The 15,830-nt window shown below is 38.9% G+C and overlaps 1 protein-coding gene across 3 annotated transcripts in view; it reads left to right on the top strand.

Annotated features, from left to right (window-relative positions):
- The window catches only part of LOC140535650 (neural cell adhesion molecule 2-like), a 315,959-nt gene that overhangs the window by 244,347 nt on the left and 55,782 nt on the right, over window positions 1–15,830 (top strand). For all 3 annotated transcript variants that reach the window (XM_072657056.1, XM_072657059.1, XM_072657058.1), the window contains exons 5-7: window positions 166–303; window positions 11,283–11,400; window positions 14,686–14,855. In XM_072657056.1, the coding sequence (XP_072513157.1) occupies window positions 166–303; window positions 11,283–11,400; window positions 14,686–14,855 (426 nt within the window). The remainder of the gene's footprint in view (window positions 1–165; window positions 304–11,282; window positions 11,401–14,685; window positions 14,856–15,830) is intronic.

Genomic DNA, 15,830 nt, shown 5'->3' on the forward strand with positions numbered 1-15,830 from the left:
CACCATGGTTTTTTAGTCACGGTGTGTTCAGTTATCCAGTGTTTAGAAAGTTCACATGGGCTTAAGCCAACAGTGAAAGGAGTCTTTATAAAATATCTCTTGTCCCTCTCTGTCTCACTTTTTTTTTGTTGTTTTCTCTACGCTTTTCTCTTTTCTTTATTGAAGATAGGCTCCAGGTCCTTCCCAACAACAATCTTCAGATCCTGAAAGTGGCCAAGGAGGACGAGGGAGTGTACCGCTGCGAGGCCCGGGTGGAAGCCAGAGGCGAGATCGATTTCCGCGACATTGTCGTGGTGGTAAACGGTACGTCCCGGCTGCTTTCTAGACCACTCTAGCCTGGTCGCATACATGTCCTTCTCTGCTACCAGATTTGAAAAGAAAAAAAAAAAATCCCTACGGTGGGTAAAGGACCTCTTGAGATGGAGAACTGTAGCTGTATATTGATCCAGTCCTTGGCCATAGGCTGGCCATTGAAAGGTTAAGAATAGAGTCACCCAGCTGAGACAAGTTCATTCACGTAGAAGGTCATAGTATGGATGGAAGAACCATGCTGAGGGGAAAATAGGGTCAGCTGGCTCACAGAAAGCAGGAGAGTCGGCCCTGAATGGAAACTGGGCTTTCATCTAAGACAGAATGAGAACAATTGTGGCTTTCCAAAAAAAAAAAAAAAAGGGAAAAATAATCATGATCGCTATGATTCTCCTCTGATAGATTTCATTTATAGGTGAATGTGTATTTAGTGGATTACTCATTAGAAGCTGACATAATTGCAGGAGGAAAGACAAGGCTGGTATATGAATTGTTTTTTACTCACCCATTGAAACAGCATGTATATTGGCAGTGCATCCTGGTGCATAACTCTTATTGCATTTATATAGCAAGAAATGTAAATGAAACAGAATGAAACAAACTTTAACTATATGCTTTAGGCTGTTGCATGTCACACCTAGTAGGGGGCGCTAGTATTTTCAGGATAAGACATATAACATATAGTGAATAAATCTGCACTGTAAAGACATTTGTCTATTCAGTCCTTTACATTTATGATTACAGAACATAAGAAAAAGATGATAAAATAATGTTGTGTAATGCCAAATATGCCCCAGTACAAAATGGATTAGGTTCAGTTTTTTTTCGGAACAAAAAGAAAATTGGTGCCATTGCCCATTCCTAGTCACTCATTTTTGTAACAAAGGGGCTAAGATTTATTGCTTTAACTGGAAAGCATAAAACAAAGAGGTAACAGGCTAGCTAATCAGTTCGGCTGATGTGTACATTTGTTTTTATTTTATTTGTTTATTAATAATAATTGATGCAAAGTAATGCAAGGAACACTGAAATAATATACCGTCATCATTACTGAATTCCTCTACTGGGGTCATGTAATTTGCAAAGAAACATGAACTTGGCTGTGAGTTGAGAATACCAGCTAAAATAACTATGAAAAATATTGCACTTCCATATCTGACAACATATCTAAACACTATTTTGAGGACTCCCTCCATCCAATCATCCATCATCTTATGGTCATGGTCTCGGTGGGTCTCTAGCCTACCCAGAATTATTGGGTGCAAGGATAGAATACCCCTTGATCTGGGTGCCAGTCATTTAGAGGGTACCACACACTCCCATTCATTCCTCCTCTGTTTTAATTACAAACCTAGCCACCATGGACAATTTTGCATTGCAACTTCACGTACCATGTGTTTATAGGGGGTGAAAGGAAACTGGAATTCCCAGAAAAAATTCACGTTGTGTATGGGCAGAACGTAAACTCTTCACAGACAGAGACTGGAACAACAATCTAAGATCTGTTCAACAAATGAGAGTGGAAATGAGCAAGTCACTCAACCTTATTCTCTTGTTATAAACGGCCTCATTCCCACTGCATGTGCATTTGCTGGCTGCAGTGGAGCAGCTCGCTATGCAACGACTTCAGTTAGTCATTCTGCATTAATTGGGTTCACTTTGCTGCTTTCCACGAGTGTGATTGAGCAGTTCAATTAAAACTCCAGACTTCCCTGAATTACCGAGCAGCGAGTGTGATCCATTCTCCACAGATGATCTGTAAAATGCAACCATTTACCTTAATTTGCTCTCTAACATGGAGCTATCTTTAGGAAGTAGCGATGGAGGTATTTAGAGCATTGCCTTGAAGCAGCAGCTCTGCCTCAAAGAACACAAGAGTTGTTTGCCTATCTCATCCTTCCTTAACCTGATGTAATAACACGCAAAGGAAGAAAAGAACGAAAGTCGGAGGGAAGGGGAGGTGGGGGTTGCATTCAATTTTTGTATCACCACTTATAGCTCTCAGGAAGATCCAATAAGCTTGTGCAATGAGGCATATCCTATTATCCCCGAGACATGGCAACCGTCATCTGCTACCGAGACAGCTGAACAACCCTCTACAGGGAGTCACTTAGCATGTGCTGCATGGAGTGTATGTACTGCAGTCTATGTAGTGGCAGAGCTGGTGGTCACACCCATTAGTTGTGGTCTATTCTCCTTAGACCTCTGAGGGCATGTCGTCATTTAGTAGTTTGCCATTAGCATCTGGACAAGTCCTTGGTTTAAGCAGTTTTCTCTGGAGGAAGAATTAATGGCGCCCCCTGTCATGCTCAGTGATTACATGAGCACAGTTCCGGAGGCCGTATTTTACGCCTTGCGTGAAATACCAGTCATGTCACTTGAGAATAAGAATGTTGCTACACAGATGCTACATGCAATGTAACACATTTGGTGCAGTGAATTGACACGAGAAGTGTGTTGTCATGTGCTTACACTCGTGTTCCAATCATGGCCAAAATGTTTCCCCCCTGCACTTCTTGCAGAATTGCACCACTTCTCCAAGAAATGTTTTGCAGTTACAAATGCTTTGGTATTGGTATGTTTAGCTCCAGAGATCTGAATCTTTCGCTGTCTGCTGTACTCGACGTCAATAAGAAGTTTATAACCCGTGGCACTGTTCCTTACCTCCCTGAACTGGATAGTCGATTGCAACAAAGCTTTGTTTGAATGGTGGCTGAGGAACCTCAATCAACTTCCAAAGAAATTCGAGATTCGAGAACAGTGTCAGCTTGCACAGTCCGTCGCCATCTGAATTAAATGGGGAGCAATGGTAGGAAACACAGGAAGGCACCACTGTTGACACAGACATAAAGAAGTCAGACTGATGTTTGCCAGAACATAGCCAAGAAATCCACAATCCTTCTAAGTGAATGCCCTGTAGACGGGTTAGACCAAATTAGAGCTTTTTGGTAAAGAACATGATTGTGCCATGTACAGAAAATAAAAGAAAAGAATATGGCCGCTACAGCCCAGCGTAGAGGTTCAAAGATGGCTTGAAGTTGCTTTCTGCTGCTTCTGACAGTGGTACTTGACTGAGTACATAACGTGATGAAATCTAAAGACTAATTAATAATTTCAGAGCACAATGTGGGCCTAATGGGGTGGGGAAAAAATAAAACTGGCTGTCCATCTGAGGTCATAGGTCTCCCAACAGGACGGTGACAAAAAACGGACTACAAAAAGCCCCCAAATGTGGTTGAAGACACAGTGCTGGAGAGTTCTGAAGTAGCCAGCTATGAGTCCAGATCTAAGGCTTATAGAACACATGTGGAGAGATCTTAAAAACAGCAGTTGGGTCAGCAGTCTCAAATCTGAGAGACCTGGAGCAGTGGTCAAAAAGTTCCAGTAGAGAGGTATAAGAAACTCATTCATGGTTATAGCAAGCCATTGATTTTGCTTGCCCTGTTTTCAAATAGTGTTTTACCAGATATTAAGGTGCTTGAAAGTTTGTCTAATCCATTTCTGGAGTTCTGTGTGGAATAGTGTGTTCTAGTGGTGCAGTGACTAGAAGTGCAGGGGCATCAATATTTTTGGCAGTGACTGCATGTAATAGTGTTGAAGTAGTGAGCAGTTGTAGCCCTACTTTAACATGGGGACTTCAGTATGATGTGCAAGAATGTGAGCTTGCTTGCATCATGTGTGTAGTTTGTAGAGGTGCACAGGGAATAAGCCGAGATCAGACACTTTTTGCTTCAAAGCAGCAGCCTGAAATCAGCTAATATATTATTTCTGCATATGTATGTAGCCATGACAGAGCTGGACACGTGCTAGTCTGTTCTATGTGTTTAGTCCACACAGAGTTAGTGGCCTTTAACCCATGTGGTTGTAAAGCAGTTGGAGCTGGGCACATAAAATCTAAATCAGTTAACCCTGGAATATTTGCATTTTAGCTTCTTAATTGCTTTGTATTTACTTTAAGTAAAAGTATTGGGTAAAAATAAAGGTTTTCAAAAACAAAACTTTGGATTTTTTTCCTAAAGAAAACTAACTTGGATGCTGTTCTTCCTGTCCTCATTCAACAAAGTTAGTTTTATCATGCTAACTCTGTCAACTAATACATTTCTAGAAATGTAAAAATACAATATACAATACAATGTGTAATTGTATCACCGAGTACCATGTTACATCATTACTACTACTACTACCTTATTGCCTTGTGCCAGATGTGTGAGATCATGGGGTTAGCATACTAGCTTGTGGCTACACTATTATCTTTAAGTATAGCTGGTCAACTGTCTGCGGGATGGCAGACCTCACATATTGGTGCAATTCTATGCTATCTCTAGAATAGTTGCAGTTGATCCCCTTGCTAGCTGTTGCAAGAGTATAGCTTGCACCAAGGCGCCTTGTTGATTCTTGGTTCTTTATTAAGCCCTTTTTGTTCTGTCATTGCAAGAATATTTGTATTTTAATCCCTAACATGTCAATGGAGTTGATTAGCATGCAGACACGCACTGCTGTGCTCTTTTCAAGCCCTTAACCCTGGCTTTCATCATCAGACAAGCAGTTGGAGCAGAGGCAAGGGTTGAGCTTTTGGCCTCTCTCAACAATCTTCATTGATCCTTTAAAAGGAAATGGCACGGAGATAGAAGGGTGGCTCATTCGTCTTGTCCTTCGCTGATACGCATCGCCAGTAAACTAATCGTTTCTTTTTTTTTTTTTCTTTGAACTTGTCCAACTTCTAACACGAATGAAATCACAGAGCCCGAAATTATGATTCTGGCTAATTTGCACGCCACTCGTGTGCAGCACCGACTCTACTGGGTGGCTTTTGAGGCCTTTTTTAGGCTTTTGGAGCAGCGAATCAAATCAATTCGCCATGTTTCACAATGACCTGATATAATGTTGTTACAAAATGAGGATATCTTTCTATGAAATGCGAGGGAAGGCAACTGCGTCTGAGGGGACAAATATAAATAAACAGCTTATGGAGGGCTTTTTTAAGCATAGCTATTTTTTGACAGTTAAATAACCCTCGCTGCAGTTTCATTATGGCAGAATGAAATGAGCTTTAATTGGAAAGACAAGGAAAAGAAAATAGCTTCCTTTTGAGTAAGTAAACTGAAGGATGTTATTGAACGAATCATTTCACAATAGAGCTTGAGGCATGTTTTGGATATCAAAGTTTTGATTGCTTTTGAGGAACTTATCATTGCACAAGATGTTGAAGTATTTACTTGAGTCTTGGTAGAACACTAAAGACTGACGTTTCAGCTGCATTAACGACCGCTTTTGAACAGCCAGGGGAGCCACTTAGCAACTGCTGATGCTTGTATGATAAAGTTTCCTTTTTGTAGGAAATCATTTTAATAGCCTCTTTTGGTTCGAGATGTTTCTGCTACAGACATTTTTCTGCAAATTTAATAAAACAAAATAATTAATAATAATGTTACTTAAAGTCTGTTTTATTTCTCTACAAATATACACCTCCAGATTATCCAGAAATGGCTGGACTGGCAGGTATCTTTGATCTGTATTACGAAAAAAGAAGCTAAACTTTTAAACTAAAAGCTAAACACACAACTGCTAATTCAGTTTGATGCTGGTCATTATTTAAAGAAGGTTATTTTAAGACTACTAATATGATTCAAATCATTGTGCGTCCATCTGTCCAAATTTTTAGCTACATTTAGCATAAGACTAAAACTGTGCTCTAATGTTTTAGCTACCCAATTTGACGTGATTTACTTGGTTTAAAGAACATGATCTCAAAAAGCCAAAAAAAAATGCTATTCTGCCTTCATAGATAGAAATACATGAAATACTAAAGAGGGCTTTTTTGTTCAGCTTATTAACTCACAAGCTATCCAAAAATAAAAATGCACTGCTTGCACCATTTGATTATTTAGTGCACATAACAACATGGCTGTTTATGCTGTTTGTTCTTCCTTTCTTTTTTTAATAATGTAATGTATTAACATACGAAGGTCAACTGTCACTTTATCATTACATCTAATTAAACAAATCAATAACTTGCTCATCTGAACCCAGTACAGTCTACAATAAAGATGTCCATAGTTGGCATGGCCAGAATATAGTGTAATTCTGGCAGTAGATAGAAACAGCAGAGATAAGGGAAACCTTCAGTTTTTTTTTGTTTGGGCAGGGTTCAGTCTCCTCTTCAGGAGGTGAAATGCCTGCTTAGTTGAATTAGGATCTGGTGACCTGCCTTTTCCCCCAGATGAAGTTAAATTGGCAGACAGTGTTTTTGTTCTAAATTCACAGTAATGTAAAGTAAGTAAAGTAAGTCTGTTCCAGAAGCAACCATTATTATAGCATTGTACCTGACCCCTTTTTACCTTTGGGCTAAACACATCTAGACATGCTTACAGGGCTTCGACACTAATCACATGCATACTTTGGCCCAATGCCATAAATGCACCCATGCACAAATGCAGCATTCGCATATCATTCTGTACTGTAAATATATTTTTTTCTTTACAGCTCATATCATGTTTGTCATGAATCCTGGTTGTTTTCCTTAGTTAACCTGTTTCAGGTCTGGACATTCCACATTTTTGTACTGAATATGCTCAATATTTGTGCCATGTCTTTTCTAAGCTTTAACATGGCTTGTTTTTTTTCCTCCATATAAAATACTTTAGTCTTCATGGTTTATCCATTTTAACACCCAATGCAATATTCAGACAAACCTCAGGGCTTAAACAAAGAATACACATTCCGAGCTAATAAGTGTTTAAACAGTCTAATGACACGCCTGGGTAATCTGAAACGCCTTTCAATTCCAGTATTTTTGTGCACTTGAAAAATAGTGGGTCCCAACAAGGAGCCATGTTTAACTGCTCAACAGATCTAGATATAAATATCAGGAATTAAAAAATTGATTGGCCATTGTTTTCCAGTACTTTTTGAGAACACTAGCTTATGTTCTCCACAAAATGAAAAAGAAAAAGGTTCAAAAGTTTTTTGGTGATGTTTGTGTAGGTTTATCACTTTGGGTTTTGGTCCACACACTGCTGGTTAGCATGTTTTGATGTCTCCAAACTTGGCAAGATCCCACATGAACAAAGCTGTTGCTGTAAAGCAGGAGCTGTGGATCTAGAGTTGAAGTGCGCTGAAAAAAGGACCTAAGGGAGAGCATGCAAAGCTGATCGATTGGCAGAGAGATCAATGCTAATCATGTTAGAGAGGCTTTAGCTTAGCGCTCTGCCCAGCCCTCTCACATTCGTATCTTTTGAAATATAGCCATTCCGCTTCAATCTGCAGTAAGGACAATGGCTGTCTGTGTCTGTGTCTATGTGTCTGTGTGTGTGTGTGTGTGTGTGTGTATTAGACAGAGAGGGGGAGAGAGAGAGAGATAGGCACACATAGTCCTCAGACACTTTATGTAGCTTTATGCCTTAAAAAGGGTGCTGATTCGTCCTAGACATCATACAGCTGATACAGCATATGCCAAATAGCGAGACACACATTTATTCACTAAGTTCTAAAGACATGAGGTCAGATGTAAGCCCTTTGTGCCATGTTTCAGTCATAAACCTAATTAAGCATTCATATTCAGTTTTCAGTAGAGATATATAGAACTGCATTTTTTCTGTACTTGAGTATTATTTTATTTTGTAAAGTATTATACTTTGAGTATTACTAAAACGAAATGCCTGTACTTATGCCTGTTTTAAGTTTCAAATAAAATTTATTTTTATAGTAATTTAGTGTTAAAAAAGGTCATAATTACTAGTTGGTATCAGTACTAATTCATCTTTGTGCAGAGACTGGTACTAAACCTGAAAAGTCCTTTTCAGAAATCTTTTATTTCCTGTGTAAACATAACTTTACTCATGCAGACAATTTTTTAATGCTTGAAAAGGATTTAGCAGAGTCTTAGCTTCACGAAAGTAGTGGAAGTAGTAGTGTAGAAACAGAGAGAAGCAGAAGACTTCCTCAGTGTTTTACACAAAAACATAGATGGATGCACGAATCCACCAATTACAGATGAAAGGCAGACAACGGACACATGAATCCACCAGTTAGACCAGGCGACTAGCATCTTCACTTCACAGCCTCGTAATTCTGGAAGTCATGTACATCTGGTGATGTAATCGAGTTCCAGGAATATTTTTTAACCATATCTGCGCTGTATTTTCACAAAGATATTAATATGATGCTAGGATAATGTTGCTAACAAAAACTGGTCTTGGACTGTCACCAACCCACTCACATCTTAGTTTCATGTAGACAAACTTGTGGTTTATTACACAGTATACAACACACTAAAACAAAAATCAACTACTTTGCATAGCCGAATGGTGAGACAGCCTTTTTGTCAGTAAGCAGATAAACTTTAATCTCGATGCAGTAGATGTGTTTTATTAAGATATATGCATATTCCTTTACTATATCATTAAAACAGAAGACAAATGCACTCAGCAACTTTTTGATGGATATGTATTTACGGACATGAGGTTGGTGACTGTGTTAGTCTGTTGTTTCTAATAAATCATGTTAGTTTGATTGTTCGCTAAACTATTCCTTTTTCAAGTAGCATTATGCAGCATTATTACCTTGAAATAACCGCTTAAAAAAATGCTGTGATGCTCCACTGGCGTGTAATAAGACTGGACCAGCCCCTCCATACTTGATGGCAATGGTCAAAAGCTGATCTGCACCAAGAGCCCTTCCAGCTTCAAGTACAGCTCAGCTTGACCCACCGTCCCTTAAGATCCACAGAAGACAAGTGTCCAGGCTTTTTTCTGTCCTGGCATCGAAGTGGTGGAATGAATTTCCCCCTGGCTGTCCGAACAGCAGAGTCGCTCGCTGTCTTAAAACGCAGACCAAAGACCCACCTCTTCCTAGACTACTTGGGTGAAGTGTACAGTAGCATGGTCTCCATATTGACTTGTGTTTAGTAGTATTTTAAACTTAGAGGTATCTTGAATTCTAGTCTATTCAAACTAGCTGAGGTTAAATAAATAGTAAATAGTAAAGCACTTTTGTAATAAGAGCGTCTGCTAAATGCCATAAATGTAATAAGGAGAAAAGCATCTATACTGTGGCTACTCCTAGTTTGACTAGTTGCTAACTGCACTGTGTGACTCTCAAAAACTCATTCACATAAAATGTAAAACTATCTACTACTATGTAAAACTATTCTGTATCTCAAAAAAAGTCCAGAAATGGTCATTCTGGAGAGGTGTCTCAAAACATGTATTGCGCTGTAGAGGGAGCCCATGAGCAAGAAATGCCTGCCCTCCCATTATGCTGCTTTAAGACTAGGCAAGTTCATTAGTAGTAGTAGAGTTGTGTCGTGAATTAATTTTGGGAGAAAAAACACGCCCCAATCTCCTCCTTCTGTCATTTTACCCTTTATATATCCGGTTGTCAGTCCAACCATGTGCCAAACTTTGCACCCACCTCCTCCCATCTCCTCATTTTATTCCTTCACTCGCCACACCAGTGAGGCCCGGCTTTGACCGCGCTGACCACAGGAAAGCTGACGCGAACTCCAAGCCAAAACCCTTCAGAGTCGGCACTCTGGTTTTGCCTCAGGGCGTGAGCCACACTAGCAAAAGGGTGATTAGGTCTTGTTAGAAATCTTTAATGGTAAATGAAAAAGCATGCCTTGCATTTTTATATGTTAAAACGTTTTACTGTTTACTGATGTATATATGTAATATATTTAAATGTTGATCCCTTTTTGTGTGTCATTGTGGTTCCATAATTCTGACCCCTTTACTTGAACAAGATCTTTACACTCAGGGCTCATTACTGAATACAGGTTCTCTGACCTTTTGGCACACTTTCTCATATGCATTTCAGGGAGCATCGTGCAGTGAGTGAGAGGAGATATGAGAAGTGCAGCTGATTCCACATTTAGCTTTACTTACTAAGTCTTTGTCAGGGTTTTCTGTGTTTTACTAGGTTTAAGCTGAACCTTATTTTATTGTTGTTGTTTTTTTTGTGTGTTTAAAAAAAAAGAAACCTCCTACATTAACATTTTTAAGGGGGTACAGCAAAAAGCTCAAAGGGAACCCCTTTGAAAACTCCTTTTCAGGTGAACCAGGTTAAGTTTCTATTCACAGACAATTCTACAGAAAGTTGCGAAAATAATAAGTGTTTTCACTTTGTAACCATTGTACAAAAAAAGGATGTATGGCAAATATATTGTGGTTAACCACGGTGCATTTAAATAAATAGAAAGCTATTAGCATTATCGCCATTTCATGTGTTTAATTATACATTGTTACTAATCTTGCACTCATTTCAGTGCATAAGGTAATACGTCTATTGCTAATTACAAAGGTGTGTATCTCTAAGAAGAATACCCGTTACACAGAACATATGTGTATTTAGATCAGTGTGGGGCTGTGCCGTGCAGTCCAAGAATTATTTTGTAAATGGCCTTCTGCATGTAGCTTGTCCCTCACTGTGCAATGGTTACTACTCAGAAACCTCTCACAATTTTATTTATTTATTTATTATTTTACATTTCAGTATTTTATATTTATTTTCTGTTTCATTTTTAAATGGTTTCCATTGTCAAATAAGCTTAAAGAGATCCTTTGTGTGTGTGTGTGTGTGTGTGTGTGTGTGTGTGTGTGTGTGTGTGTGTGTGTGTGAGTGTGTTAGTAACTATTTCACTCCTATTCCTTATACTAGTTGTATGAAGAATAGAAGTTGTTTGAGGGATTTTTTTTTGTTTTGTTTTTGTAAGTGGACAACATTCACTTTCACTTTGTTTCACAATACCTATACAATTAGTATTCACGAATAGCACGACTAGCTACATCCATGCCGTGCCTTCTCATGTACATACATTTGGATCCTGGTCTAATTAACTCCAGCTGGATGTCTCGTGTACGGGGCTGGCTGTCAGTTGCACAGAAAATATTAAAATTCTATGCACAGTTGAGCACATAGGCCTAAGCTATTTTAATCATATGGCTAGCTGAGTGTTTGTGTCCTGTCTTCCATAGTTCCTCCCGTGCTGTCAGTTCCCCAGGAGTCCTTCAATGCGACGGCTGACTACCAGGAATCAGTGACATTTACTTGCATCACGTTTGGCTCTCCGGACCCTGAGGTCACGTGGCACCGGTGAGTAAGGCTGGTTCTGTGTCAGAGTTGCAATGGCCAGTATGTTTTCGTCACACAATCATGTTGAGATAATTAAGCTTAGCAGTGATTTAGCCATGTATGCTAATATCTAACTATGAATTGAATGATGACCCCCTAATTAGAGTGCTGTAATTTGCATAATGCAAATTAGGGGCTATTTATGTTAATTTAATGTTATGTGCGTATGTGTGCGTGTGCGTGCGTCTACACTATATGGACAAAAGTGTTGGGACACCTGCTCATTCATTGTTTCTTTTAAAATGAAGGGCATTTAAATAATTGATCCTGCCTTTGGTGGAGTAACTGTCTGTCATGTTTAGGGGGCGTGCACTTCTAGATCTTGGCGCGTTGCTCCTTTTGATTGCATTCAGTGACAAGAGTGAGGTCAGGCTGTTTGGTGGTCACCACCCCACCTTATCCCCAACTGCCCAGCTTCTCTTTGGTCTGCTTTTCTATCAGTGATAAATTCTTTCAGAACTGTAGTGTTGAGTTGTGGAAGGATGTACAGAAACCTCTGTAATTTATTTAGATCCATTTCAGATTTCATAGCCAAACCAAGAGTAGAACTTGATCATTGAAAAATAAGTTTTCAAAACATATCTATATATTAAAATGATTAATCTGTCCATACATTTTTTTCCCCCCAAAGTTTTGGTCTAGATGTGCTCTGGCATACATTAGTCTTGTCCCGACAGCAAGGGTTCCTACTTGCACGCCTCTCATTTAAAATCACTCTGTCTGATGGTAGATGCTGTACGTTGACACCAGCTTTGCCAAGAGCTTTCTGTAGGTCTCGTGATGACATTTTTAGATTGTTGGAGACTTCTTAAATACATCTTGTGGTTTGCTCTTGGACTAAACTTGTTGGGGTGGCCTGACCTGGCCATATTGGCAGTTTTAAATGCTCTTCTAAATTATTGTATTGTAAACTCACTCCAAGAGTAAAGAGCAGACAAACTAAATGCCTGAGGATTAAATGAGACAGGATCCTCCAAAATCCCCTCTAACCATGTTCTAATCATCTGCTTGATTTGCTGTTTGATATTTCTGCTTTTTCAGTAGTAATAAATGTAATTTATTTTTTCAGAAGACAACTGGCACGCTTAACATGTGAAAGCGTACATGCTTTCCTTTAAAGTTACTAATTATATTTTGACAGTTCATACTGGACCAAAGAAAAATGTACATAAATATCTGAGTAATATTAGGTCTCCAAAAGTGTTCTAGTTTATACAAGATGAAAGGGGAAGTGCTATGCTACATTTGCTGTCCTCTTGTACACACAGGTAAATTGCACTGCTTCTTAAAAAAGGAACCAATAGAACATACAATGTACTGAGCAGCCGGACAAACTACTTGTTTTTCTATTAGCTCAAATTGACAAGCTAAGATGTGCTAGGCAAATATGCCTTGCACTCAAAGAGAGGGAAGGAGAGTTTTTAACCCATTTGAATTTGTCTGTAAATTTCCATGCTGTAGACATTTCAGCTTTGGGGAAAGGTCATGCGGATCACTACTGTTATTTGAAAAAAATTGAAAGCAGTGGTGAATGAACTTGTCTCATATTTCATGCCTGGGATATCAAAAGATTATTAGGATCTGCATAAATTGGGCTAGAACAAGAGATTTGAAAGAGTAAATAGCAATCAAAGAATGGATCTCATAAATAGCAGTGGAATGAAACAGAATAAGCTAAGAAATGAAACTGTAATTAAGGACTGTAATGAAGATACTTGATTTATGTTCTTGTAAATTCTCAAATTAAAAATGTTATTTCTGCTGCTAGTTAACTATTAATTAACTGACCAACTTCACATGCTCAGTTTATCAGTGGTTGTGAATAATATTTAAAGTTTCTTAAAGATCTGAAACAACCACTGGAATCTAAAGGAAATGATGTGAGGAAATCTAGAGGCTGTGTGTCTGTTCAAGAGAATAATATAATAAAACTTTCTATTCATTACACAATGTTGTGGCTGTATTTTAATTTTCTTAGCGGCGACCTGTTGTAGTAAATAGTTTAGAACACTACCTTACTTAAAGAAAGCCAAGCCATCTCTGCACGGCCACTGAACATCTGCACTGCTTAGTGGTTTCCAAAAACAGAATAGCCTCTGGCCCTTGTCTTAGAGATTTGAATGATATGTTGTCTCCTGGCTACTAGCCTATAGCAACTTTCCAAAAAAACATCAGCTCACTTCTCCGTTTCTGCCACAGGACTGGACTTTGCTGTATTTTCTCTCCTCAGTGCATTTAGCAGCCTCTACTTGGCACGTTCCGCCATCATTTACAAGGGACCAATTATCCTGTCCCCAGTATTTCCCCAGGGATTCACAGGCATGAGACGCGCACAGCACAGCCAGCGATGATAATGTGGCCTTTGAACTTGCAAATGCATACATTTGCTAGATTGATGTACAGATGCACTGTATACGGATGTGCTGATTAAGTGACCAGCTGGGTAATAAGTGTATGAATGGACAAATAGATGGATGGATGGTTGGATGAACAGATGAGTGACTGGATGGATGAAGGAATGGAAGAAGGGTTGATAGATTGGGTGGGTTTTTGGATAAGTTTTTGGCTAGAGGGATAGATGAATGGGTAAACATACAGACTGGATGGATGGAGGAGGTGTTGGGTGTGTGGATGGATGAATGGATGAGTTGATGGCCAGGGAGATGGATGAATGGGTAAACATACACACTGGGTGGATGAATGGAAGAGCTGTTGGCTAGATGATGGTTGAACGAGTGTTTTTTTTTTTTTTTGATGATGATTGGCTGGGTTGTTTGCTAGAAGGATGAATACACAGGAATACAGGATGAGTTCATGGTTAGATACGTGGTTATTGACTAGACGGACAGATGAACTGGTGGATGTATGAATAGAAGGATGAATGCACTGGTGGATGGATTTATGGATGCATGGAAGGATAAGTTGTTGCTAGAAAGACTGATGAATAAATGGATGAATAGGGGTTATTGGATAGAAGGTTGTACAAATGAATTATTGTAAGAATATACAGACTACATGGATGGATAGAAGGGTTATTGGCTAGATAAATACCTAAATGGACTAGTGGATGAACAATTTAAAAGATGGGTGGATGGGCTGATGACTGGATGGATAGATCATTGACCAACCTGATCATATATTGTGATATGTCTGTCCAGTCACAGTCTGTGGTCTGTATGTGCTTGTGGTAAACAGAGGTCTTTAAGCTTATATTGACCCAGTCTCTGTTTTGCTTTTTCTTTACAGGAAAGGCCGGCAAATTGAGAGATCAGAGCAGTACATGTTGAACACACTTGAAGGAGGCAAGAGCATGCTTACCATTAAGAGCATCAAACAGGGTGATGGAGGCCCTTATACCTGCAGAGCCAGTAACAAAGCCGGAAGCAAAGAGAGTGAAATTCTCCTCAAGGTGTTTGGTGAGTACCATCCACTTTATTAGAACCCTCTAACTTTATCTGCACTTTTCTTGTTTGCAGTTAGAACTCCCGTCATAAACAATTTGTAAGTCATCCTCTAGCACTCTTATCACCAGTCATTTTCTGACTACAGAGCTGACCACAGATACACTTTCTAACAGTGCCGCACACTTCAGTGCCTCAACCACATCAGTGCCATTTACTTAAATAATATCTGTCTTGTGGTTAGAAACTGATCTGCAAAGAATCAAATGAAAGAGGCCAGAAAAGCTATGCATGTTGTGTAGACAGTGGGGTCCAAAATTTTGAGGCCATATCCAAAGTCTGGGTCTTGTTTTTGTGGTGTGTGTTTGTTTTCTTTCCATGTCATTTCTAATGTTTTTTTTTTAAATAGGACACTCCATTAAACCTTTTTTTTTTAAAAACATTTATACGTAGACATGCCAGAATTCTTTCAGCTGTGTGATGTTTTCGCTTCCCTCTGATTCCCTCTGATACAACAGTTCCTAGTGGATTCTAGAATACTATGCTTGCCAGGTTCTGCTGTAGCAAAGCAACCCCAAACTTTCCACCTCTGTTTTTCACAGTTGCTATGATGTTCCTGTGCTTACAATCTTCTTTAAACTTCGTTTATTTGCTGCTAATGTGGTGCACCTGGTTCTTACTTCAGTCATGAAGTACTAGTAATTGTGGTGGTTCCCTAACTGTTTCCTCATATAAAAGTAGCTTTCTGTTATTTATGTTTAAAAAATATTTCCTCTGTTTTATCTGATACAATTTACTAACATCTCATATGTTTAAATATGTTCAAGATAAATATTTTGTGTAAATTGTAGGTAATTATTTAGCTTAATTACAATCTTTTCATTAGAGACAGATGTTTTTATTTTAAATATTAATATCTTCTCCTGAAGGTCATGTTCAGATGGGTGGATTTGCGCTACTTATCAGAATTTTTTGCACAAACTCACACAG

The sequence above is a fragment of the Salminus brasiliensis genome, chromosome 15, assembly GCF_030463535.1.
Source record: "Salminus brasiliensis chromosome 15, fSalBra1.hap2, whole genome shotgun sequence".
NCBI lineage: Eukaryota > Metazoa > Chordata > Actinopteri > Characiformes > Bryconidae > Salminus > Salminus brasiliensis.